The 22871-nt window shown below is 55.7% G+C and overlaps 3 protein-coding genes across 7 annotated transcripts in view; 2 read left to right on the top strand and 1 right to left on the bottom strand.

The window, feature by feature from the left end:
- Window positions 1-937: 937 nt before the first annotated feature.
- LGI3 (leucine rich repeat LGI family member 3) lies at window positions 938-9348 on the bottom strand. Its single transcript, XM_077868914.1, has 8 exons — window positions 9089-9348; window positions 8126-8197; window positions 7179-7250; window positions 6769-6840; window positions 6593-6664; window positions 5867-6036; window positions 5556-5720; window positions 938-3125 (listed from the first exon to the last, which is right to left on the bottom strand). Exons 1-8 carry the CDS (start codon window positions 9310-9312, stop codon window positions 2308-2310), a joined length of 1665 nt encoding a protein of 554 aa, XP_077725040.1. The 5' UTR covers window positions 9313-9348; the 3' UTR covers window positions 938-2307.
- Window positions 9349-15827: 6479 nt separating this feature from the next.
- On the top strand, window positions 15828-18579 carry SFTPC (surfactant protein C). 2 transcript variants are annotated; one of them, XM_077868912.1, is made up of 6 exons: window positions 15828-15986; window positions 16687-16845; window positions 17202-17324; window positions 17578-17688; window positions 18046-18196; window positions 18372-18579. In XM_077868912.1, exons 1-5 carry the CDS (start codon window positions 15918-15920, stop codon window positions 18184-18186), a joined length of 603 nt encoding a protein of 200 aa, XP_077725038.1. In that variant the 5' UTR covers window positions 15828-15917; the 3' UTR covers window positions 18187-18196; window positions 18372-18579. The 2 variants fall into 2 exon arrangements, with proteins under 2 accessions (XP_077725038.1, XP_077725039.1); XM_077868913.1 differs by lacking the exon at window positions 16687-16845 and having other exon boundaries at window positions 15866-15986.
- A 915-nt stretch (window positions 18580-19494) lies between these two features.
- BMP1 (bone morphogenetic protein 1) overlaps window positions 19495-22871 on the top strand; it is a 43669-nt gene continuing 40292 nt past the window's right edge. For 2 of the 4 annotated variants that reach the window (XM_077868908.1, XM_077868910.1), the window contains exon 1: window positions 19495-19680. In XM_077868908.1, the coding sequence (XP_077725034.1) occupies window positions 19527-19680 (154 nt within the window). In that variant the 5' untranslated portion in view covers window positions 19495-19526. The remainder of the gene's footprint in view (window positions 19681-22871) is intronic. The other 2 variants (XM_077868906.1, XM_077868907.1) reach the window with 2 other exon arrangements.

Genomic DNA, 22871 nt, shown 5'->3' with positions numbered 1-22871 from the left:
CTGTGAGATTCACCATTGTGAGGTTCGTCCAGGGGCAGGTTTGTCTGGGCACCTGAGGCTACAGGTGAGACATAGGGTTCAGGGGCTCTGAGACTGATGGATAAGAAACCCTAGTCCACAGACAGCAGTTCTCTCCAAAGATCAGCCTCCTTTCCCACAAGTACCCTTCTCTGAGCCACCTCTGCATCTCATGGAGTCCCAAGGACCAATACAAGTCACAATTCTGTGTCAGACACACTATTCCATGGGCTATCCATATACAAATATATTATACATTTCATGCATGTAAATCTCACACTAACCGTGTCAGCTAAGTGTCTTGATTATCCACATGTTATAGATGAGGAAACGGAGATACAAATGCGTGAAATAATATGGCTGAGGCCACGCCTGCTGCTAAGTAGCAGAATCAAGAGTTGACAGAGTAGGTTTTATCTACTTCACAGAAGGAGAAACCAAGGGCCACGGAACTCAGTGGACTTGCTTGAAATCTCACACCTAGGGCAAGGGCTGGCAGTAGTGGAGTGGAGGGGAGAGGTGAGGAGAGGGACTGCTGCGCTTGTCTTTGGCCATGTTGGTTGGAGTTGACCTGACAGAGGGACAGGATTGCATGCTTTGTATCTCTTCTGTAGTCTCGGTGGGGCCCCAAGACTGGGAGCTCCAGGAAGAACATTTGGGTCATGAATCAGCCCCAGGTGGTAGACTCAGGTAGTAGTCACACTTGCTCTGCACCTGAGCGTCATCACCATGAACTCCTGACCCCAGCACCAGCTGATTGTGGGGTACCCACTTGCAACTCTGGAAAAAAGCAAGGAAGAAGGGGGTCTGAACGCTGGCCCCCTAAAAACAGTAGGGACAGAGAGAGCACAGCCCTGGCTCTGTTCTTAGTGAAACAGCTGCCTCTCACTGTAGCCATTGGACACCTGAGAGTCAGTAATGGGGTGGGAAATTTTTATTTGCAGCAGTGAATCATCACATTGCCCCTGAGTGCTCCTGGGCATCCTGCCACCAGTAGGCCCTCACACAGTCTGGACACAGAGAAATTTCCCCACCCCATGCCTTCTCCACTGGCCTTGCAGCTCAGAGCTGTCTATTCCCAGCATACAGCAGAGGGCAGCAGAAGCTTGGCTCCCAGGTGCTGCTTCTACCGGACCCTCACCCCCTCTATCGCTCAGCTTGCAATAAAAGGCAATGCCTGCGGCCTGCCTCTGTGGATCGGAGAAGCCCTAGGATCCCTAAGATGCTCTCTAGCCCCATTCCACTCTTGGCACCCGCCCAGTTGGCCCAGGTACTTGCAGAGCCCCCGGAGTGGCCAGCTCTTGAACCCACCACAGCCCAGAGGTGGGGCTGAACCAATGGGTGGTCTGAAGATGGGGCAGCTACAGTAAAGAAGAGCTGAAAGGCTTTTTTCCAGGTGGTCTCCTGTCCACAGGTGAGCTGGATTCAGGCTCAGAGCAGGAAACTCCAGTGAGAACAGAGAGAGCCCCCAGAAGAACTCAGGGTCTGCTTTGTTATTGCTTTAGGCAGAGGGGCTTTGCCCCCAGGAGACCAAGCTGGTACCCAGAGGCAGGCACCACCATTCCCATCCTTATCAGCTACAAGGTAGGCACACCAGGGATGAGCAGAGGAGGGCAGGTGCTGTGTGCCTTCTCCAAGAAAAGAGTCAAGGTGATGAAGGAGACCGTCCTTAGGCCACACTGAATCTGGACATATGCACACAGAAGTGGGAATGTCAACAGGTGCGTGTGCATGTGTAACTGAGGGTGTCCATCAGCGTCCCTGGGTGCATGCACAAGGAGGACAGCATGGGTGAGTGAACCCAGTAGGGTGAAGGATGTGGCCGTGGGCTGCAATGCGGAGCGTGAGTAGATAAACACACACCTGGAGCACCGACAAGGAGAGGCCAGAGAGCTGAGAAGATAAGCCGAAAAACAGGAGGAGGGGGTGGCTCTGCCCCTCCCACTCTTCCCCTGGGGCCAGAGCATGGGGAAAGTGGCAGATCACGGGGCAGGGGGCCTTCAGGTAGGGGTGTGGGACCGACATGTGCCCACACATGAGAGGGCACAGGGCTGCAGGCTTGCCTGGTGCATATACAAGTCTTCATGCTGTCACAACTACGGTAAGCGGCTCCCCTGGGCTAGTCCACAGTGTGTGCCCATGCTCACGGGGGGGCACGGGGGGCATCTGTGAGGGCACGTATGCAGGTTGGTTACATGTGTCTTCACACGGGCACACATGCTGCTCACACAGAGACTTCTATGCTAGCCTCCAGGGGCCACCCGAGCGCCCAGAGGACTCGGCACCGCTCTAGGCACTGAGGTCCACCACTACGTGCCGGTACACGAGCGTCTGTCCCTTGAAGCTGGGGGCCAGGAGCAGCTGGGCGTCCCCCGCAGGCATGTAGCAGAATGCCCGTGGGGCCTGCACAGCCAGCTCCTGGAACCGCACGAACTTTTGGCGCCCCTCATCCCACTGGTAGATCTGCGTGAAGGAGAAATCACTCCCCAGCGCCAGGTAGCGGCGGCCACCCACGAGGAAGGGCTGCATGGCCAGGGAGCCCCGGGAGGGCAGGGCCTGCACCTCGGAGAAGCGGGTGCCCTCCCAGCGCAGGATCTTAGAGTCGCCGATGTAACGGCTGAGGCACAGGTAGCTGTCGCGCCCGGCACGGAAGTGTTTCACAGCCTGGGCATCGGGCACCTGGCTCACCTCACCCTGAGCCACAAACTGCTTCTGGGTGCGGCTCCACTGATAGATCACAGGTGCCTGCGAGCTACTGGACACAATCAACCGTGGTTTGCCCTCACCATCCACAAACTCCAGGTCGGTGTCTCGGTGCCAGGCGTGCAGGGCCTGGTGGGAATAGAAGCCATTCTGGTGCCAGCGGTAGAGGCTGGTGGCCCCCGCCTTGGAGCTGTCGGCCACGGCAAAGTACCAGTCGCCGTCGATGCGGAAAGCCTCTAGGTCGTTGGGCTTGCGCACACGCTGTGGGTCGATGTCCTGCAGCTTGGTGAAGCGCGTGGTGTTGGGGTCCCAGTGGTAAATGTAAGAGCCACCAAACAGCTGGGCCACAATCACGTACAGCTGGCTGTCTACCACCATTGGCTTGCAGTGCACCGCGGAGGGGGCTGCCAGGACGAGGAGAGGCAGCATCAGGCGGTGTCAGGCAGCCGCCGACCCCCACCCTGTGCCAGGCCCTCAGGAAAGGGGGTCAGTCCCCTCTGACCCTGGCCCAGAACTAAGGCTCTCCACTACAGCATCCCTGAAGCTCAGCCGCCTTTCACAGCTAGTCATCCGTCTCTGCATCACTGTCTCTCCACCCTTGCCCCTAGGGTTTAAATATAAGCTAAAACACTGGGCACAAAAGAGGTGCCCCTCGATATTGACCGGTTGTTTAGCCATAACGTCAATTGTTGAATTTTTATTGTGTGAAGTCCTAAGTGTGAACAGATCGCTTCACTTAATCAACTCTGAAATGGATCCTATTATGTTGCCCATTTCATATCAAAAGGAGCAGGCTCATGGGACGCCTGGGTGGCTCAGTGGTTGAGCATCTGCCTTCGGCTCAGGGCGTGATCCTGAGATCCGGGATCGAGTCCCACATCAGGCTCCCTGTGAGGAGCTTGCTTCTCCCCTTGCCTGTTTCTCTGTGTCTCTCATGAATAAATACAATCTTAAAAAAGAAAAAAAGGAGCAGGCTCAGAGTCTAAGTGACTTGCCCAAAGCTAGCCAGCTGGCCAGATGCCAGACAGGGGAAGAGGAGGAGTCTGATCCCATCTGCAGCCAGGTGACAGAGCCGAGGTATACCCAATGTCAGTTTGATGTTTGCATAGTTGTGTATGAAAACACATTCTCCTAAGCACTCCCACTTTTGAAAGGACTTTTATGCACGAGGATGTCTGCATGAATGTACTTTTGCTCAATAACCAGATTGATATGACCCTTTCTCAGGTACCCGAAGCACATGGGGACACACTTCACCTGTCCTGGTGTCCCGGATCATCGCCTCTCCTCTCCTTCCCAGTGCTGCTTTACCCACCCTTCTCCTCACCTCTCCTTTGCAAGAAAGTGGATGCTGGACCTCAGGCTCTGGCAATCACCCCAAATCCCTTCCACGGCCTTGGTCCACCTGCCAAGATCCTCGTGATCCCCAGCTCCCGAGCTGCAGTTCAGACCCTCCATGCCACACTCACAAGAGCACCTCAAATTCCAGCTGGCCATGACTAGGCACATATCTGTGTGCTCCTCTGTGTACTCAATTTCCATTTGTGGCTCTACTCAGTCACCCCCTCCAGAAACCTGGAGCCATCCCCCACAGCTCCCTGTCCCTCACTCCCCAACAGCTGGTCAGCCTCGAGTCCTGTCAACCCTCCCCTCTGCTTTCTAAGACAGTGTGTGGGGCGATTGCTGTTATTTCTTCTGTAAATGTTTTCTAGAATTTACCAGGGAGACCATCTGGCCCTGGAGTCTTCTTTTGGGTGAAGGGTTTCTTTTCTTTTTTTTTTTAATAAATTTTATTTATTTACTCATGAGAGACACACACAGAGAGAGAGGCAGAGACACAGGCAGAAGGAGAAACAGGCTCCATGCAGGGAGCCCGACGTGGGACTCGATCCCAGGTCTCCAGGATCATGGCCTAGGCTGAAGGCGGCACTAAACCGCTGAGCCACCGGGGCTGCCCGGGTTTCTTTTTTATAAGGACTTTGAGTCCTTTCAGAGATAATTTAAATTTTCTGTTTCCTCTTGTGTCAGTTCACTCCTCCATTCTAAATATCTCTTTCCATCCCCAGTGCTATTGCCCCAGCCCAGACTCCAGCACGTTCCCGTGATGGTGTGCCCACATGTCTTACCCAGTGCCAAGCCACTCTCCACACAGCATAGATAGTGTTCTAAAATACACCTTGGTTTGGTTCACACACTCTGCTCAACCTGTGCATGACCTGTCTCTTGGGTCTTATCTGCTTCTCTCCACCTTGAACCTTACACTATAGTCATATGAGCTGCTTATAGTTTTTACACAGACATGCACTCATGTACTAAGCTTTTGCACACCTTCTTGAATTTGGTCATGCTGTTCTCTTTGCCAGAATATCCTTCCCACATTTTTTGTCTGAACTCCACCTTCTAGACTCAGCTCAAATTCAGTGGATCCCAAGCTGAACTCACTAGCCACTCCTATCTCCTCCTTGGTTCACTGGCACCACCCAGTTACTTAAGCCAGGCATTTAGGCATCACCTCCAACTCTCCCTCATCGTTCAAGACTCAGCTCAGGCATCCCCTCTACCAGGAAGCATTCCTTGATTGCCCTCAAAGGTAGGCCTCTCCTTTGTGATCTCAGAGCATCGTATTCATATCTCCCTCCTCATACCCACCTATTATATGGATGTTATCTGTGTATGTATTGGCCTCTCCCCAAAGACTGGGAAGTTATTATGGGCAGAGATCATGTCTCATCTATGCCTCTACCTACAGGAATTCAATGGAGAGGAACGATGGAGCCCAGCACCTCCCTGCCCCCTTAAATCGGAGCCACCACAGCCAGGCTGGGGGTAGGTACCTGGGATTCTATCATAATCTCGAAGCTGCCGTTCAACATAGTCCCACTTGAGAACACTGCAAGCACTGGCACCTGGCTGGGCCAGAGCCAAATAGAGGTCACTGGAGTAAAGGAAGGGCTCGGCTGACACTGCTGGGAAAGGCAGGGTCTGGTACAGCACGAAATCTGCAGGGATAAGAGGTGAGGGGCGGGGAGAAGAAGGGTAAGTAAGAGCTTGTTGGGGGAATGGGTGGCTGGCCTGAGGATTGGGGGTGCTTCCAGCAGCATCTGTGGAGCTGCTTCTGGGGAGGGCTGCCAGGAGCACATCCTACCCGTGGTGATGCAGTCGAATTCCCGCAGTGGCAGGTCCTGCACCTTGTGCTCTTGGAAGCGAGGAGGGCTGGCGCAATAGATGGGGGCCACAGTGGTGTTGGTGTGTGCCAGCCACTCCACCAGCCACTTCACCTTGCAGTCGCAGTTGAGCGAGTTGCCCCGCAGGTCCCTGGATCATGAGGGTGATGGAGGGAACAGAGAGAGGAGCAGGCTCCCAGCTGCTCTGCCCACCCAGGCTCTCTAGGTTTTTGGAAGTAGATATACTCAAGGCTGCTGCTGCTCATTGCAAAGTTAGAGAAAAGATCCCCTGGGGCTAGACACACTCCCATGCACACATGCTTGGCTAGCAGAGTAGGGGCCCAGTCTCACACCCTACTTGCATCTTAATTCCTCAAACCTTCTACAATCCTGGGTTGTTTGGGTTTTTTTGTGTGAATACTGATTAATGGTTGTGGCCATGCTATAGGACTTTAATGTATTTAATGTATGTTCAAATCAAACATACATTTAAAAAGCACATATTTAAAAGACATACATATATGTCTTTTATAAACACACACACACACACACACACGTGTTGTGTAGCTACTTAGCCTTCTAAAAGGCATCCCCAAACCCAAGCACTCCCAGCCTCTCAAGACCTTATGATCTTCCCAATTCTGACTCCCACACCACTCCCTCCAGCGACACGCCCTTCTGTGGCATTGTGTAGGGCTCAGCCTTACAAGTCACTCAGGATGTCCAGGGGCCGAAAGATGTCTCTAGGCAGTGTCTGCAGGTTATTGTTGGCCAGTGATCTGCAAGAGAGACCCCTGGGTCACCTGAAGATTGTGACTGAGGCCAAAGGCCACAGGAGAGATGGGACTTTGGTTCAATGTGTGTAGGGACATGATGTACTCACAGGTGTGTCAAAGACTTGAGTCCTCTGAAGGTGAACTTGGAGAGTGCCCAGATGTCATTATTCTCAATGAAGCTGGAGAAAATGAGAACTCATCTTAGATGCCACTTAGGATCCCAGACCCCCAACCAGCTATTTCCTTCTGCCCCACCTAGATTCCTGCCCATGGTCCTGAGACAGGCTTCCATTCTGATTCTGGTGACATGAAGCCTGTGGTGACAGGTAGGGCGGTTTAGGCGGAGGGATGGATGCAATGACCCTCAGCTTGGGTCCTGCAGTCAGAGGATTCAAAGGCTCTCCCTCCCTCCTCCCCCCAGCCTTCCTCCTTCAACCTGCCCTCTCAGCCCACCCCACCCAGGCCTGGGGCTCCCTCCTCCCTCCTAGCTGCCATTGCCCAGCTCCTTGCCACACACAGGTACTGGAGGTGTGACAGTCCTGTGAAAGCGTTGTCTCCAATCAGAGTAAACTTGTTGGAGTTGAGTAACCTGGAGAGACAGAGGGGGAGTTAGAGCTTCCAAGTTAGAGCTTCCATCACACCAGCCCCCAGCTTGCTGCCTCCCCCTGGTGCTTCCTCACAGTTCCAAGGCCATGCTGCCCCACAGAGTCCCACCTGGCCCACACCCCCACCCCAGAGCAGCCCTGCAGCAAGACCACCCAATAGCCTGTCCTGGGGCAGATCGCTATTATGAAGCTGGGTCTTTCCCCACTGTGTGTCTCTCTGTCTCTGTCTCCACTTCTGTTCTGTCCCCCACCCTCACCCCAGCTCATTCAGTCCCTCTCAGCCTGGTAGTGGGTTTTATGATAACTTGCAGTGAAAAGGAGTTGGAGTAACTCACAGGTACTCTCTCTTGCGACTGGGGCCTTAAGCAGAAGCAGCTCTGTTAAAATTCCACACCCTTACACGCCCCTTCCTGTCGACCCCCAGCTCTTTCTTCAAACCCTGCTTCCTGGGGTCAGTTGTCTCTGAGATGACCCCTCTCCCCTGCAGTGTCCACCCTCTGGCACCAGCCCAAGCTACTGCACCCAATTCCTTTGGCTCTCCAGAGGAAGTAAGTCCATTCCTAATTGGGCCCCAAATACCTACTCTTGGCTTTTGCATGCAACCCCCCACCTTCCTTCTCCCCACTGCCACTCCCTGTACCCTTCCTGACTCTAGGTGGATCCACATTTGGTGGCTATCCCATCCAGGGAAGAAAAGGGACACCTGTACATTAATCCATTAATCCGCAGTGGCTACCTGCATCTGCTCTATCTGCTCTTCTCTCCCCAGTCTGAGGGAAGGGGGATGGAAGTAGGGGGGGGTGTCTGTGCCCTTCTGCAGCCCTACCCCTACCCGCCCTTCCCAAGGCCCTGTCCTTACAGGAACTGCAGCAGTGGCAGGTGGGAAAACGCTCCATCCTGGATCTCAGAGAAGGCAGCATTCACCAGCGTCCTGCAGGGGACACTGGAGTCAGTACAGTGGGGACTATGCAGGGACTGGGGGAGGGGGCACACAAGGTGAACAGGGCGATGGTTCTATGCACACTTGGCCTGGAAACTTCCCATTTCACCAGCCTGGGCTCCCTACCTGGGGCTATCTTTCTCTTCCCTTCATAAACTCATCGCCTTCTTCATCACTGTGCTCACCTCCTGCCTCTCTGAACACCAGTGGCCCCAGGCTGAGCTTCCCCTTCAGCCAAAAGAAGCTTCCATTACCCACACCCTCAAGATCATCCAAACACTCAGTGTGCTGGGTGCTGTTGAGGGATGGGGCACCGGGGATGCTCACCCCAGAAGGTTAGCATCCTGCTCTCAAGGACCACACACCCCACCTAGTCCCTGAGGCCACTGACTGCAAGTGACAGGCTGGCTGGCCCAGCGCAGAGTGAATGGAAGCCCAGGCGGCTGTCCCGTGCCAGGGCACCCTGTGGGTGTATCTCACTTCCACCCCTCCCCCTGCTTCCACCCTCCCTCCCCCCACAAAAAGCCTTTCTGCCCTTGGTGTGACATCACAGGCAGGGGCCCACATGCCCTTGTAAACAACCCCTCCCCCGGCCCAGAGCCCCGCACACAGTAGGTCTCATTGTTGCCCGCGATGGTGATGATTCATTCTTGGCCATAAACTCCTGCTTTCCCCGGCCATGGCTGCTGAGCCTGCATGACTACAGAACTCTCCACCTGGCTGATGCCTCGAACCTCCAGTCCCCAGGACCCCCCAAAGTCCTCCCGCTCCCCGCACTGTGTAGAGGGGGAGCAAGGGTTTTCCCCAGGGGCTCTCGGAGCGGCTGCAGCCTGGCTGCCTCCCTGGGCTCCCCCACCTCCCCAGCCAGGGCAGGACACTCACAGAGAGATGACCTCGGAGGGCAGGTTCCTGGGCACTGCCTTAGAGTCCACGCAGAAGGCGGTGTCCCTGGTGCAGGAGCAGCTGGGCGGGCAGGGGGGCGTCTTGGGGGGCCTCTTGGCGCCGACTTGCAGCATCAGACAGCAGCCGAGCGCGGACAGCGCCAGCAGCCCTAGCCCGAGCCCGAGCCCGAGCCCGGAGCCCCGGCCGGCGCGCGGCCCCGCCATGCTGCCTGCAAGCTCTGCCCCGGGCCACCGGCCGCGGCCCCCGCCCCGCGGCTCTCGGCCACCCCGCCGGCTGCGCCTCCCCGCCGCCCGCCGCCGCCGCTGCCGCAGCCAGGGGCCCCGCCGCCCGCTGCGCACAGCGGAGTCCTCGGGCCGGGCGGCTCGGGCCCCTCCCCTGCTCGCGCTCGCCAGCCGCCGGGGTAGGGCTGCGCGGGCCCGGAGCCGGAGCCGAGCGAGGGCTGCCCGGCGGGGGCGCGCGCAGGGCGGAGGGGTGGGGAGTCCCCGGAAGGGGGTGGGGGCGGCCCTGGCCGCTGGCGGCCCTAGGGGCGGTCCCTGGGGCCATCTGCCTGCCTGGCGGGCACCAGTGAGACTGGCGAGTGCAGGTGTGCGAGGCGTACGTGTGCACCCCATGACGGCATGACTGTGCACCTGTGCGCATCGGGGGCACGCGCTCCCCCAGGACGCATTTCCGCGCTGTGGACCCGCGTGCCTCTGTGTGCCCGTGTATCTGTCGTGGCCTTCAGGGGACACGTCCTCTGAACAAGAAGAGTTCATGGGTGTGCCATCAGCGACATGCGTATGTAGCTGTGTTCACATGCGTTTCCACAAGCCCGTGAACAGAATGTGCCTTTGTTTCTCTCTGAGCTGAAAAGGGGAATGTTGTCACCGAGTTGGAGTGTGTGGAATTCTGGAACATCTCTCCCTACCCAACCGTAAACCGTTGAACCTTCTAGAGCCCTGGATGTTTCCTGGTCCAGCTCTTTGTCCCAAATGAGGAAACAGGCCGAAACGAGGAGGAAAGCAGTCGCGAGCTTGATGTCACATCTACTGTGTGTTGTGTACTCTATGCACTTAATGCTGCCAACCTTTTGAAGTGGATGATATGAATCCCCTTTTACAGAGAAGAGATGTGAGACTGGTAGCGCCCGAAGAAAGCCACAGAACAGGGATCTCAACCCGCTCTGCCAAAGTTCACTGTCATACTTCTATACCAGGGATTTTCAAAGTGTGGTCCAGGGACGCGTGGGTGGCTCAATGGTTGAGTGTCTGCCTTTGGCTCAGGTTATGATCGTGGGGTCCTGGGATCGAATCCCACATGGGGCTCCCTGCGGGGAGCCTGCTTCTCCCTCTGCCTGTATCTCTGCCTCTCTCTGTGTGTGTCTCTCATGAATAAATAAATAGAATCTAAAATAAAATAAAATAAAATAAAATAAAATAAAATAAAAGTGGAGTCCAGGAGAAACTTCCAGGGATCACTGAGGTCAAAACAATTGTCCTAGGAATTTTTTTTAAAAGATTTTCTTTCTTTCTTTCTTTTCTTTCTTTCTTTCTTTCTTTCTTTCTTTCTTTCTTTTCTTTCTTTTCTTTCTTTTCTTTTTCTTTCTTTCTTTCTTCTTTCTTTCTCCTTTCTTTCTCTCTCTCTTTCTTTCCCTTTCTTTCTTTCTTTCTTTCTTTCTTTCTTTCTTTCTTTCGAGACACAGAGAGAGAGGGAAAGAGGCAGAGACACAGGCAGAAGGAGAAGCAGGCTCCATGCAGGGAGCCCGACATGGGATTCCAGGGGCCCCAGGATCACGCCCTGGGCTGAAGGCAGTGCTAAACCGCTGAGCCACCCGGGCTTCCCCTTGTCCTAAGAATGTTAAAATATAATTTTACTTTTTCACTTTCACGCAATCACAAAAGTACACTGGGGGGCACCTGGGAGGCTCAGTGGTTGAGCATCTGCCTTTGGCTCAGGTCATGATCCTGGGGTCCTGGGATCAAGTCCCACATTAGGCTCTTTGCAGGGAGCCTACTTCTCCCTCTACCTGTGTCTCTGCTTCTCTCTCTATATCTCTCATGAATGGATAAATAAAATCTTTAAAACAAACAAAGTACCCTGGAATTTCCCAGAGGCAACATGATTTATCTTCTGTTAAGCCAGAAATTAAGAGGGTTGCAAGGGGTACCTGGGTGGTTCAGTCGGTTAAGCAGCTAACTCTTGATTTCAGCTCAGGTCTTAATCTCAGGGTCCTGGGATTGAGCCCTGTGTGGGGTTTAGCACTCAACAGGGAGTCGGCTTCAGGATTCTCTCCCTCTCCATCTGCCCCTCCTCTGTGCACATGTTGGCTCTCTCTCTTTCTAAATAAATAAATCCTTAAAAAAATAAAGAGATTTGCAAAAATGTAAAGCAATGACACTCTTATCTCTAATTTTTTGACTTTGTAAAATAATTTTTAATTTATGTTTTTATGTTAAAAATAGAATAGGTTTATTGCTACAATTTTCATTAATTGAAACTTTGAAATTTCTCAGTAAATATTAATATGGTAAATATCAATAGATATAACACACATAAACAAATGCTCTTTGGGGTCCTAAATATTTTTTAAGAATATAAAGGAGTCCTGAAACCAAAGTTTGAGAACTGCTGCTCTATGCCATGTTACCTCCCTGGGGGTCTATGTGTGGGACTGACTGTGCCAAAGGTTCTCTGGGACAGGACTAGAGGAGGCTGGGAGTCAGGTGAATGGACTCCCAGTCTAGTGCTCTTTCCATATCAGGCCAGGAAACAGATTGCTGGGTTTAGGATGTGTCCCCAGCTGTCCCCAGCCTCTGCCAGCAGAGGCTTCTCTAGTTGGAGCTTACGTCTGTCCATGTTGTCTCAGCCAGGGATGCCCCTTCCCTTTGATCCTCACTTGTCACTGCCCATCCAGCTGCCCGTGCAGCCCTCTGCATGCCAGCTTGTGGAAAGAAAAGCAATGGGGGGTGGGGAGGGCCGCTAGGGCAGCTGGGCAACCGTCCCCACCCGTCCCTGGCACAGCTCTGCCCAGCACACAAAGGGCAGAGTGAATCTTGTCCCAGCCACTGCAGCTGAAGAGCTGGAAGGAGAAAAAGAGGAGGTACACACAGAAGGGGTGGCTACCGTAGGGCTCTCCATCACCCATGGTCCTCCCAGAGACAGAAAGGGGGAGTCTGGGTCCTATTCTCAGCTAGTGAGAAGAGGTATTTGGGAGACGAAGTAGATGATAATCATGTCAACTGGATTGATGTCATTGGATCATCACAACAGCTTGTCCGAGGGGAGACAGGATAGGCAGACTAGTACCATTTAACAGCTGAACACACTAAAGCCTGGAAAGGCAGAAAGATAGATTCATTAGGGGTCCCAGAGCTGGTCGGTCAAGCATTAAGACCTCCACACACTGATGGAATGAACATTGACCACTCTCCAGGAGCTCCTGCATGTTTGGTGACAGTCTCAGCACTAAATAGAATTACATGTTAGCTGTGTGCATGCTCCTTGCCCCACAGCAGGTACAAAGAAGCCTCAGGAAACCACGGTCGGGGGGGCCAGTCCCAGGGAAGACAGGGCAACAAAAAGCACCCTCACAGCTGATGAGAACAGCAGTGCATGCTAAGTGGCAAGTGAAAGGGTAGCAGGAGGCTGGGAGATTTTGGAGGAGGGAAGAGGCACTGTAGCCTGGGCCTGTAAGGTCACAGAGCAGGTGCCATTGGCTCTTGTCTGACCTTTTAGGGTTGGTGGCACTCAGAGAGGTGGAGAGGCATTGAGGGTGGAGAGGCATTGAGGGTGGGATTTCCAGGAGGGAGAAATGGCCTAAGTAAAGGCCAAGATGTGAGAAGTTTGCAACAGAGGGCTGATGGGGGTAGCGAGGTGACAGCTATCCATGCCCAGTTACAGGTCCCACATTGCTTCGTGAGAACAAAGATGAGGACCCCAAGACCTCCACTGGGTCAGTGCCAGAGAGGTTGATGCTAGCATCTGAACTCCCCTTATGAAACTTGAGGGCAACCTTCTTACCCCAACCTCCAAACAGGCAAAAATAAGTAGATAAAAAAGAAAAGAAAAACCATAAAGCTTGTGAGAATTACAGCCTAAGAGCAGCCGCCGGGGAGACTGAGGACCTGAGAGAGCAGAGGCTTCTTTCCAAGAGAGACTCCTTTCTCAGCACCAGCTGATGATGGCAAGCCCTACACACAGCGCCTGCTTAGAACAAGCTCCACAGCTGGACCATGCGGCCCCCTGAGATGCCCGCAGGGACCCCGAGATGCTTGCAGCCCTCCTGGGCTCTCCCACTGGCCCGCTGCCCACCTGGCTCAGGCCCAGTGCGTGTGAGTCAGCCAATCAATCCCAGCGTTGCCAGGACAATCTGGGGCGGGAGTGGGGGCGCTGGGGGCAGGCAGGGGTGGGCACCACAGGCAGCTGTCTCCTACATCTGGCACCTGCACACAGCTGAGACTGCACAGTTGAGAGGAGGACGTTTCCCCCTCCTTCCTGGACACCCTTCCCCAACACTCCTCCTAGGACCCTTGCTGCTAGAGGTTTCGGCAAATATTTAAAGGGGCAGCTGAGGAGGAGGGTGAGGAGGATGGTGGGAGCAAACACTCCCTTCCCTCCCCTGTCCCCTTCCCTGAGCTTTTCAGGCACTCTCAGCTCAGATGCCATGCTGTTGTGCAACCCGGAGACTGAAGGCTCTCCTGGTGGAGTGGAGGTCCCTGTGGGGGCAGGGAAACCGGCTAAGGCTGGAGAGCTGGGGACCAGCCCATGACCTCAGGGCAGGGCCAAGGTGGGAGGGAGCCCCCAGGCCAGGGACAGAACCTGGGGTGGAGTGTTGGAGGTAAAGTAGCAGGAAGATAAGGGAGTTTGGCTGAGAGGAGTAAGGGTAGGTATCTGACTTAGACACCTGTGAAAGTTCCAAGGTAAAGGCACTGTAGATACCGCTTGACCCGGGGAGTGGAGGAAAGCCCAAGAGAAAGGCTGCACCCACTCGTGGATTTGGCTTAGTATAACAAGGAAACAGAAGCAGCTTTGAGGAAGGAGGTAAAGAGATGGAAGGGAGAAGTAGAAGGTCCAGAAAGTGGATCACATTGGGGTGAGTAGCATTCTTAGGGCAAATTTAGGATCAAAGGCTATAAAAAGAGGAACACAGAGGAACAGGGTCAGAGGCAGCACCAAGCAGGTGAGATTTAAGAATGAGGAGATTGGGACCCATGGGTCACCATACCCAGCCCCATGCAAGGCTGTTTGGGCACAAGAAAGAAGTGTCAGGTGTGGAATCTGCTATCAAAAGCCTTCAGCGGGATCCCTGGGTGGCGCAGCGGTTTGGCGCCTGCCTTTGGCCCAGGGCGCGATCCCGGAGACCCGGGATCGAGTCCCACATCGGGCTCCCGGTGCATGGAGCCTGCTTCTCCCTCTGCCTGTGTCTCTGCCTCTCTCTCTCTCTCTCTCTGTGACTATCATAAATAAATTAAAAAAAAAAAAAAAGCCTTCAGCTTGAACTCTAAAAATGGCTCACCATTTACTTGACGCAAAAACCCCCACAGAATCATTCAAATCCAGAAGTTCAAATCTTCACATTCATTTTAAGAACACTCATGAAGCTGCCCAGGTCACCAAGGCTATGTCTATCCCCAAAGCCATCAAGTATCTGAAGGATGTCCCTTTACAGAAGCAATGTGTGCCATTCCATCATCATCATGGTGGGGCCGATAGGTGGGCCCAGGCCAAACAGTGGGGCAGGGCATGGTGTCAGTGGCCTATAAACAGTGCTGAATTTTTGCTGCATGGGCTTAAAGATGTAGAGTAATGCTAAACCTAAGGGTTTAGATGTAGATTCCCTGGTCATCGGGCACATTCAGGTGAACAAAGCCCCAAAACGAGCCACTAAATTTACAGAGCTTGTGGTCAGATTAACCCCTGCAAAAGCCCTCCTTGCCACATCAAGATGATCCTTACTGAAACAGAGCAGATCGTTCCCAAACCGGAAGAGGAGGTTGCATAGATGAGAAAGATATCCCACAAGAAGCTGGAGAAACAGCAATGTATGGCCTGGGAATAAATTCAGCATGAAATGGATGCAAATAAAAGTAAAAGCAGGGGGAAAGGCCTTTAGCTTACAAACCAGCCCATAGCAGAGAATGAAAAACCACATATTGGTAGATAAAAACCTATAGCCAGAGGGGACAGAGTCTTCAGGATCAGGAAAAGAATGACTGAGGCAAGTCTGAGGTTAGGTAGCAGATGTGTGGGAGGAGGCCAGGCAGGTGGCATACTGGAAGTGAAAATGTGAGGCTCTTCAAGAAATGGCCATGATGAACCCCCACACTGATGCCAAAGCACCACCTGCCTTCAGCTGTGCCCCCCTGGGCTTGCAGGCACTGCCTCCTCACTCCTCTGCCTGGAGCTCATCCTAGACACAGGGAAAATTCTGTCGGGAAGTGTGCTGGACTCCACATTGGGTCAGACCCCTGACTGCCTGAGAGGTTCAACCTGGCAGAAGAACAGGGAAAGCCACAAAACTGCAGGGGCAGGTGCCAGCAAGAAAGGCGGCCAATGCCAGGAAGACACCTACGGAGAGAGGTGCAGATTGCCCAAGGGCAAATTTGCTCAGTGCACCCAGCTTTGCTCTCACCGAGGCCAAGTGGACTCATGTGCCAGGGCCGAGGGTCCTCAGGCGCTCTTGAGCTGGCTTATCAGGACCTCAGTTCTGGAGGGCCAGGAACAAACAGGTTTCAAAGTCAAGGGCTTGGCTGGCAGAAGGAGACTGGGTCCTTCACTTCTGTCCCCTCTCCCTACCGGCGTATATAAGAGCCTAGGTCCCATTTGGGAGATGAGAGGGGAAGGTGCCTGCAGCAAGATGGATGTGGGCAGCAAGGAGGTCTTGATCGAGAGCCCGCCGGTGAGTATGACTGTGTGTGTGTATATGTCAGTGAGCTGGGCTTTGCCTCATCCAACCCCCCTCAGCCTGTTTCTTCATCCAACTTCATCTACTTAATTAACCTAGGACTGTGCTAAGTTAGGGCAGGGACACCAACCACTAAGTCCCTTGGGGAGATGGACATGGCAACCAATCATTCCAACATGGGGGGCCGAGAGGCACAACAGTGGTCAGTGCAAAGGGCTGCAGAGAGCACCGAGTAAGCAGCTGCCATGTGGGAAGTCACAGGAAGCTTCACAGAGAAAATGACATTTGAGCTGGCTCCAGAAGAATAGGTAGGAGCTCACTAGGTGGAGGAGGCAAGCATTGGCAGGAAGAAGGGGTAGCGTGTGTAAAGGCAGGGAGGTGTGAGAGAGCACAGATTATTTGGGGGAATAGAAAGGGATGGGAATGGCCAGGGTGCCAGGGGTCCAGAGGAAACAGCAAGAGACGAGTCTGGTGAGGCAGGCTCCCTTGGGTCTCTCCACGCTAGACTACACGTCTAAGCATTTCTGGTGGAATCCAGGCCACCTCCTCCAAGAAGCCTTCTCTGTTCTCAGCCCTCCTCTGCACATCCATAGCATTGGTGTCCAGCTGTGGGAGGGTGCCCCGCTTGTGCAGGGAGAGGAGGGACCATCCTCACGACCTCATACCTGTTTCCCTGCCTGCCCCACCATGTCAGGACTACTCAGCAGCTCCCCGGGGCCGGTTGGGCATCCCCTGCTTCCCTTCGTCCCTCAAACGCCTGCTCATCATCGTAGTAGTGATAGTCCTTGTGGTCGTGGTGATTGTCGGCGCTCTGCTAATGGGTCTTCACATGAGCCAGAAACACACTGAGATGGTGAGCAGGCCTAGAATGGAGTGGGCTGTGGGTACAGAGCCTGTGAAACAGAGGGGCTTGGGGTGGGCTTGGCAGATAGGGAAGTGTTTGATGGGAATGGAGAGGAGGAGGCAGGGGGTGCCTTGAGAAAGGACAGAAGCAGGAGCCAGGTAGCAACCGGGGCTTGGGCTTTTCCACCAGGCTTGTGGCTGGCATGGCCGCCTGTTCCTTCCAGCATCCTGTCCCACCCAGCCTGTCTGAGCTCTCAGAGAAGACGGGATTGCATTTTAGTAAAGAGGGCTGAGGGTGGAGGTAGGCACCGAAGGGATGTGTGGGGAAAGAGAAATACCAGGCCACCACCCTATGACTTCCTCCAGGTCCTAGAGATGAGCATGGGGGGGCCAGAAGCCCAGCAGCGCCTGGCCCTGCAGGAGCGTGTGGGCACCACTGCCACCTTCTCCATTGGCTCCACTGGCATCGTAGTGTATGACTACCAGCGGGTGGGTACACCTGGACCTCTCAACCCTGGGGACGGGGGCCAATGACAAGCCTTTGCTGGACCCACAGAGCTGTGTCACTTCATGCACACCCATCTCTCCCCGGTTCCTAGTCCCTTTGCCTCCCCAGGCTGAGCCCCAGATTCCAATATGACTCTCCCGGGTGCCTAGCCCAGAGGAAGACGGCCCAGGCTCAGGGTTAGGGAGTGAGCAAGGCGGGTCCTTCCTGAATGAACTCTGGGGTTCGTGTACTCAGCTCCTGATTGCCTATAAGCCAGCCCCGGGAACCTGTTGCTACATCATGAAGATGACTCCAGAGAACATCCCAAGTCTTGAGGCTCTCACTAGAAAGTTTCAGGACTTCCAGGTAGGTGTGTGAGTGAGAAGAGGTGGGTCGTCCCCTTCCCAGGGCTGCCGGGAGGAGCATCTGAGGAGGACAGCAATTTGTCACCTGTAAAGCGCTGCTCCCTGTGGGCTGCCAGGTGAGTGCCCTCTCTAGACTCACCTGTACCACCCCTTCCCTACCTGTGCCAGCCTGCTGGCCTCAGCTGAACCTCACCACCTGGGGGCTTCTGACTCCAGCACAGCCCCTCTTTACTGGTGAAGAAAGCAAGACTTTTATAAGGCCCAGAGAGATGGCCTGACACGCCCAAGGTCCCACCGTAAGGACCACAGGTGAGACAGAAACTCCGTTCCCAGGCTCCAAATCAGGTGCTCTTTCTAGGTCAAGCCAGCGGTGTCTACCTCTAAGCTGGGACAGGAGGAGGGCCATGATGCTGGCTCAGCATCCCCTGGGGATCCTCTGGACTTCCTGGGCACCACAGTGAGCACCCTGTGTGGTGAGGTGCCCCTCTTCTACATCTAGGACCCCTCAGGTGAGCAGGTGTGACCTGGGCAGGACTGCCCCACCTTGCCATGTCAGCTGACCCGGAACTGGGGAACCCACTAAGCCAGATCATCTAGGGAGCTCTGGGGAGGGAAGGGTCATACACTTCCCTGTCCCCCGGCCCCTCCCCCTCACCTGATAAACTGTGTTTCTTTGCTCCTCAGGACCCACGGAAGCCCCAGGTGAGGAGGGAAGATCCACGCTCAAAGGGTCTTTGGCAGAGACGCGGGAAGCTGCTCCTGCCCACACCACGGGGACCAGCGCTGGCGAAATGGGAGCTGTGGGGAGAGGTGGGAGCGGGCAGGAGCTGCGGCTCCTGGGCACACGGGGCTCCGACCACGAAAGAATAAAGCAACCTGATTGAAAAATAAAGGGTGCGGCTCCTCCATCCTCCAGGCCCTCGCCCTCGGTCCCGCCCTCGGTGGGGCCCGCGCGGGGAGGGTGGGGCCCGGGGTGGGGGGCGCGCAGGGGCTCCCCCTTCCCCCTCCCCCTCCGCCCAGGCTTGCTGCGGGACCGGGGGCCGCGGCCAGGGACCGGGCAATCCACGGGCTCGAGGCGCCCTCCAGTGGTGTCTCCCGAGGGAGGAGGAGAGACAGAGACAGCCAGAGACCGCAAGAGAGCGAGAGAGACGAGGACGGCGAGGGCAGAGACCGAGGGACGCGGGCGGAGACGCGCGGCCGAGACCCAGGGCACGCGGCGGGCGGCAGCGGCGCGGCGACCCCACAGCGCGCCCCGCCGCCGGGAGGGGGCCGGCCCGGAGCCCGCGCACGGGCCGCCGCTAGAGGGCACCCCGCGGGAGCGGCCGTCGGCCCGGCACCCCGGGGCCCCGCGCCCCCTCCCCGGCCCCGCGGCCCGCGCCCCGGGAGCGCCCGCGCCCCCTCCCCGCCGTCCGCGCCGTCCCCGCCCCCGGCTGGCGCGCCGCCCGGCCCGGCCGAGCGCCGTCCCGGACCCGAGGGGGCCGAGCTCCGGGCGAAAACCCGCCCTCCAGCGAGCTCATTTCCCTAAAAAGGGGGGGGAGCGGGAGGGAGGAGAGAAGGAAAGAGGTAAAGACGGGAAGGGAGCGGAGAAGGCTGGAGGCGCGGGCAGAGAGGGCCGGGGAGCCGGGCCGGAGAGGGGGCGGGAGACAGGAAGGGGGGGCGAGGACCGGGAGGGGAGAGGTAGGGACGCGCACGGGGGGGCAGGCGGGGAGGGAGCGCGCGGGCGAGCGCAGGGGAGCGCCCTCCCCTCGCCGCCAGTCCTCCGCTTCCCCTCTCGCCGGCTCCCGCGTCCGGGCGCGACCCGCCGCCGCCACCGCGCCCGCCGCCGCCGCGCCCTCCAGCATGCCCGGCGTGGCCCGCCTGCCGCTGCCGCTGCTGCTCTGGCTGCTGCTGCTCCCGCGCCCCGGCCGGCCGCTCGACTTGGCCGACTACACCTATGACCTGGGGGAGGAGGACGACTCGGAGCCCGTCAACTACAAAGACCCCTGCAAGGCGGGTAGGCGCCCCCCCCACCCCGCGGGCCGGCGGGGCGCGGGGGCCGGGCGCGGGGGCCGGGGCGCAGGGGCCGGGGCGCGGGCGGGCGCCGCGGGGAGGCGCGGGCTGCTTAGGGTTCGCGCTTGGGGGAGGACGGTCCAGTGTGGGAAGCCGGGAGCTGCCTGGTTGGCAATGCAGTGGGGAACAAAAGAAAGAGGGAGAGAGGGAGGGGGGAGTTTGGGGGACTTTAGGACTGAAGTTTCGCTGCTATTCGTGGAAGCTGCTGCCACTGCCTTCTCTTCCGAGAGGGTTCCTGGGGAAGGTTCCTTGGGTCCAGGCTTTTCCTCCTGCAGGAAACTTTTCTGGCCAGACTCCCGTGTGTGTGTGTGTGTGTGTGTGTGTGTGTGTGTGTGTGTTCGCGCGCGCGTGCCCGCGCCTGACTTTTCCCTTCTCCCCCATCGTGGGCTCCAGGACGTTGGTGTTTTCCAGCCTGTCTGGGCTGCCCCCAGGCTGCACATCTGTCTGCCACGGGGTGCGGGAGGCCTGGGTCTCCCAGGGGCGAGTCTCCCGAGGCCCCCACCCAGCCCAAGTGAAACAAGAAAGTTTTCCAAGGAATCCTCTGATGTCATGCTCCCTGGGTATCCCATGGTTCTCCCCACCCCCACCACCCGCACCAAACGGCATTCTTCTGGCACAGAGGAGACAGCTGTCAAAGTTAGAGAAGCCAGCCAGGAAGGGGGGTTACCTCTGCCCTTATGCGCCAGAGGTACCTACCAAGGCCAAGTTGCGGTGGAAAGGGGGAAAACAGAGAATTCAAATACTGTGTATCAGCTCTCTTAGTCCACAGACATTGGAGGCTAATTAGCTGAGCTCAGGGCCCCCGGAGTGTGTGTTTGTGTGTGTTCTTTGTCCATGAAGACCCAATATAACCCTTTCACTCCCACTGGGCCCAGAGGGGTCTTGCCCCTGGAGTGACCAGATGGCCAGGCACTCAGGCCATTTGCCTAATCAGATGACCCTGAACAGGCTGCCTGGGACAAGAGAACACACAGGGCATAAGGTATCAGAACCTTTCCTCAACTTCCTGCCTCTGATTTCAGCCTGTCTCCAAATAGCCAGGGCCAGCGGTAGTGACCCAGTCCCTAGAGTTCTAGGAATGCCTGTATGTGGCATAAGGGGTGGGGTCACTGTGGTCCTGACCTTGGGCTCCCCCACTCTTTTGGGTGGATGGATCACAGCCAGCTCCAAAATAGGGAGACCCTTCTTCCAGTGGGAGGAGGAAAAGCCAGATCTCTCAGCCCTTCTCCACCCTTGCTGGGCTGTGGATAAAGCAGACGTTAGCCATCATCTTTCTCCCTGGGCTTGGGGTGGGCACGAGGCTAAGTGGATGGAGCTTGGGCTTTGGAGGCAGGCAGACCTAAGCTGTCAATCCTAGACCTACAACTCATTAGCTCTACTGCCTGGGGAATGTTAATTATCATCTCTGAACTTTGCTTTTCTTACCTGTAAAATGGAACTGATAATATGTCTCTCTGTAGAGTTGGTGGTGAGGATTAAATATGAGAACATATATAAAACACTTACTAGAGATGAATGCAAAGTAAGCACTTAGTGTTTGCTCTCTTGCCTGTTTGTTTTCTGTGCCTCACACACTCCATTTTTTTCTGAGGGAATGGGCTTGGTTTTCAGGAAAAGGGAGTGTCTCCCTGTCCCTGTCCTTGGGTCACTTATTCATTCAGCTGATCTAGATGTACGGAATGCTAACAGTATGTGCCAGGCCCTGGGTTTGATGTTATGGGGGATACAGAAGAGGGTAAGGCATGGCCCCTGCCCTCAAAGAGCTTCCAGTCCAGGAGGGGTACAAGACACATGGGGATGTGACCGACCGTGCCAACCAAGATGCATTCTGTGCCACCTTGGAGGGAAAGGACTTAAAGGCTCCCGGAGCCTCCGGCCCCTCTGCAGTCCTAGTGGTGGTGGTGGCAGAGAACCAGTGATCACAGCGGGCTGGGAAGGTTTGGGGGTTCCTCATGGCAGAGGAAAGGCCCGGAAGAATGGGAAGGAAATCAATCTGATGTGTTTCACCACTGGATGGATTTGGAGTGATTTTTGGAGGAGGCAGCAGGAGGCTGAGGGCTCGATCCCCAGTCTCAGATTTCATGCTAGGGTGGGGCTGGCTGAGTTGGAACTTCAAACACAAGTTCTGGAGAAAGCTCTGCACTGGGGTGAAGTGAGGCTGGTGGGGAGCTGGGCCAGGCCAGGGGGTGGCCGAGAGGGCCCCAGAGCCTGACAAGGCCAAGACTCAGGGTCAGATTAGGCCTCCCTCCTGGGTGTGACTGGTGCCCTCAGGCCTACTTCTGCCCTGACTCCCTGAGACCCCACATCAACATCCTCAAGCCTCAAGTCCCCAGGTTCTTTTCTCTGTGTTGTTGTGTCCTCTCACCTCCTCTGAGCGCTGACATCCATATGCTAGACGTGATGGTGCCTGCCTTTACCTCCTCTGGATGCACCTGATATACCTGCTTACCCCTGCTCCCTGGACCTTTTCCAGCTCTCTCCTCTTCTCCTTGCACACAGAGGACCAAGAATGTAAGCCCCTGTTGACTCCTCTGGCTCACCTTTCAAGATAACCAGGCTCCTAAATTTGAGATTATCTCCTGCAGTTACTGTCAGAGTTAGGGCAAAATTGAGGGCAGTAGGCAAAATTAAGACCCTTGGTACCCTGGAGAGTTTCCTGGATCTTCTGGGCAATACTAGAACAATAGGCGGGAAGCAAGAGTTGATTTATGTGTGTGCTGGGGGCTGGTTCCCCCAAGTTTGCACTCTGGTGTGCACACTCTCACGTTCACATGCAAGCTCTTACTCTCCACCACCCCCTCTCCTTCTCTCCCCCTTGCCCAGGGAGATCGCGAGTCAGCCCTGATTTCTTGTATGTTTGGATGCCAAACCATCAAGGAGGGCCTTCCCTGAGATTCTCAGCTCTCTGTGGCTGCCCCACAACACTTGGCAGTGACCTTCAGGGCTCTGGGAGAGACCCAATTGCTCCCATAGGCAGAGAAGCTCATGGGGACTGCCCTTGAATCAGTGAGGATCTTACTTTGGCCTCAGCTGACAGCTCTGAGGTTTGCTTTAAGGCATGAGGTGGGGTAGGAGCTTACCGACCCTCATCACTGTCCCCATCCCAGGGGCCTTGTGGCCTAGGTTTGGACCTCA

This window comes from Canis aureus, chromosome 24 (assembly GCF_053574225.1).
Source record: "Canis aureus isolate CA01 chromosome 24, VMU_Caureus_v.1.0, whole genome shotgun sequence".
NCBI classification, from domain to species: Eukaryota; Metazoa; Chordata; class Mammalia; order Carnivora; family Canidae; genus Canis; species Canis aureus.
This window is presented reverse-complemented; position numbering and strand designations above follow the sequence as displayed.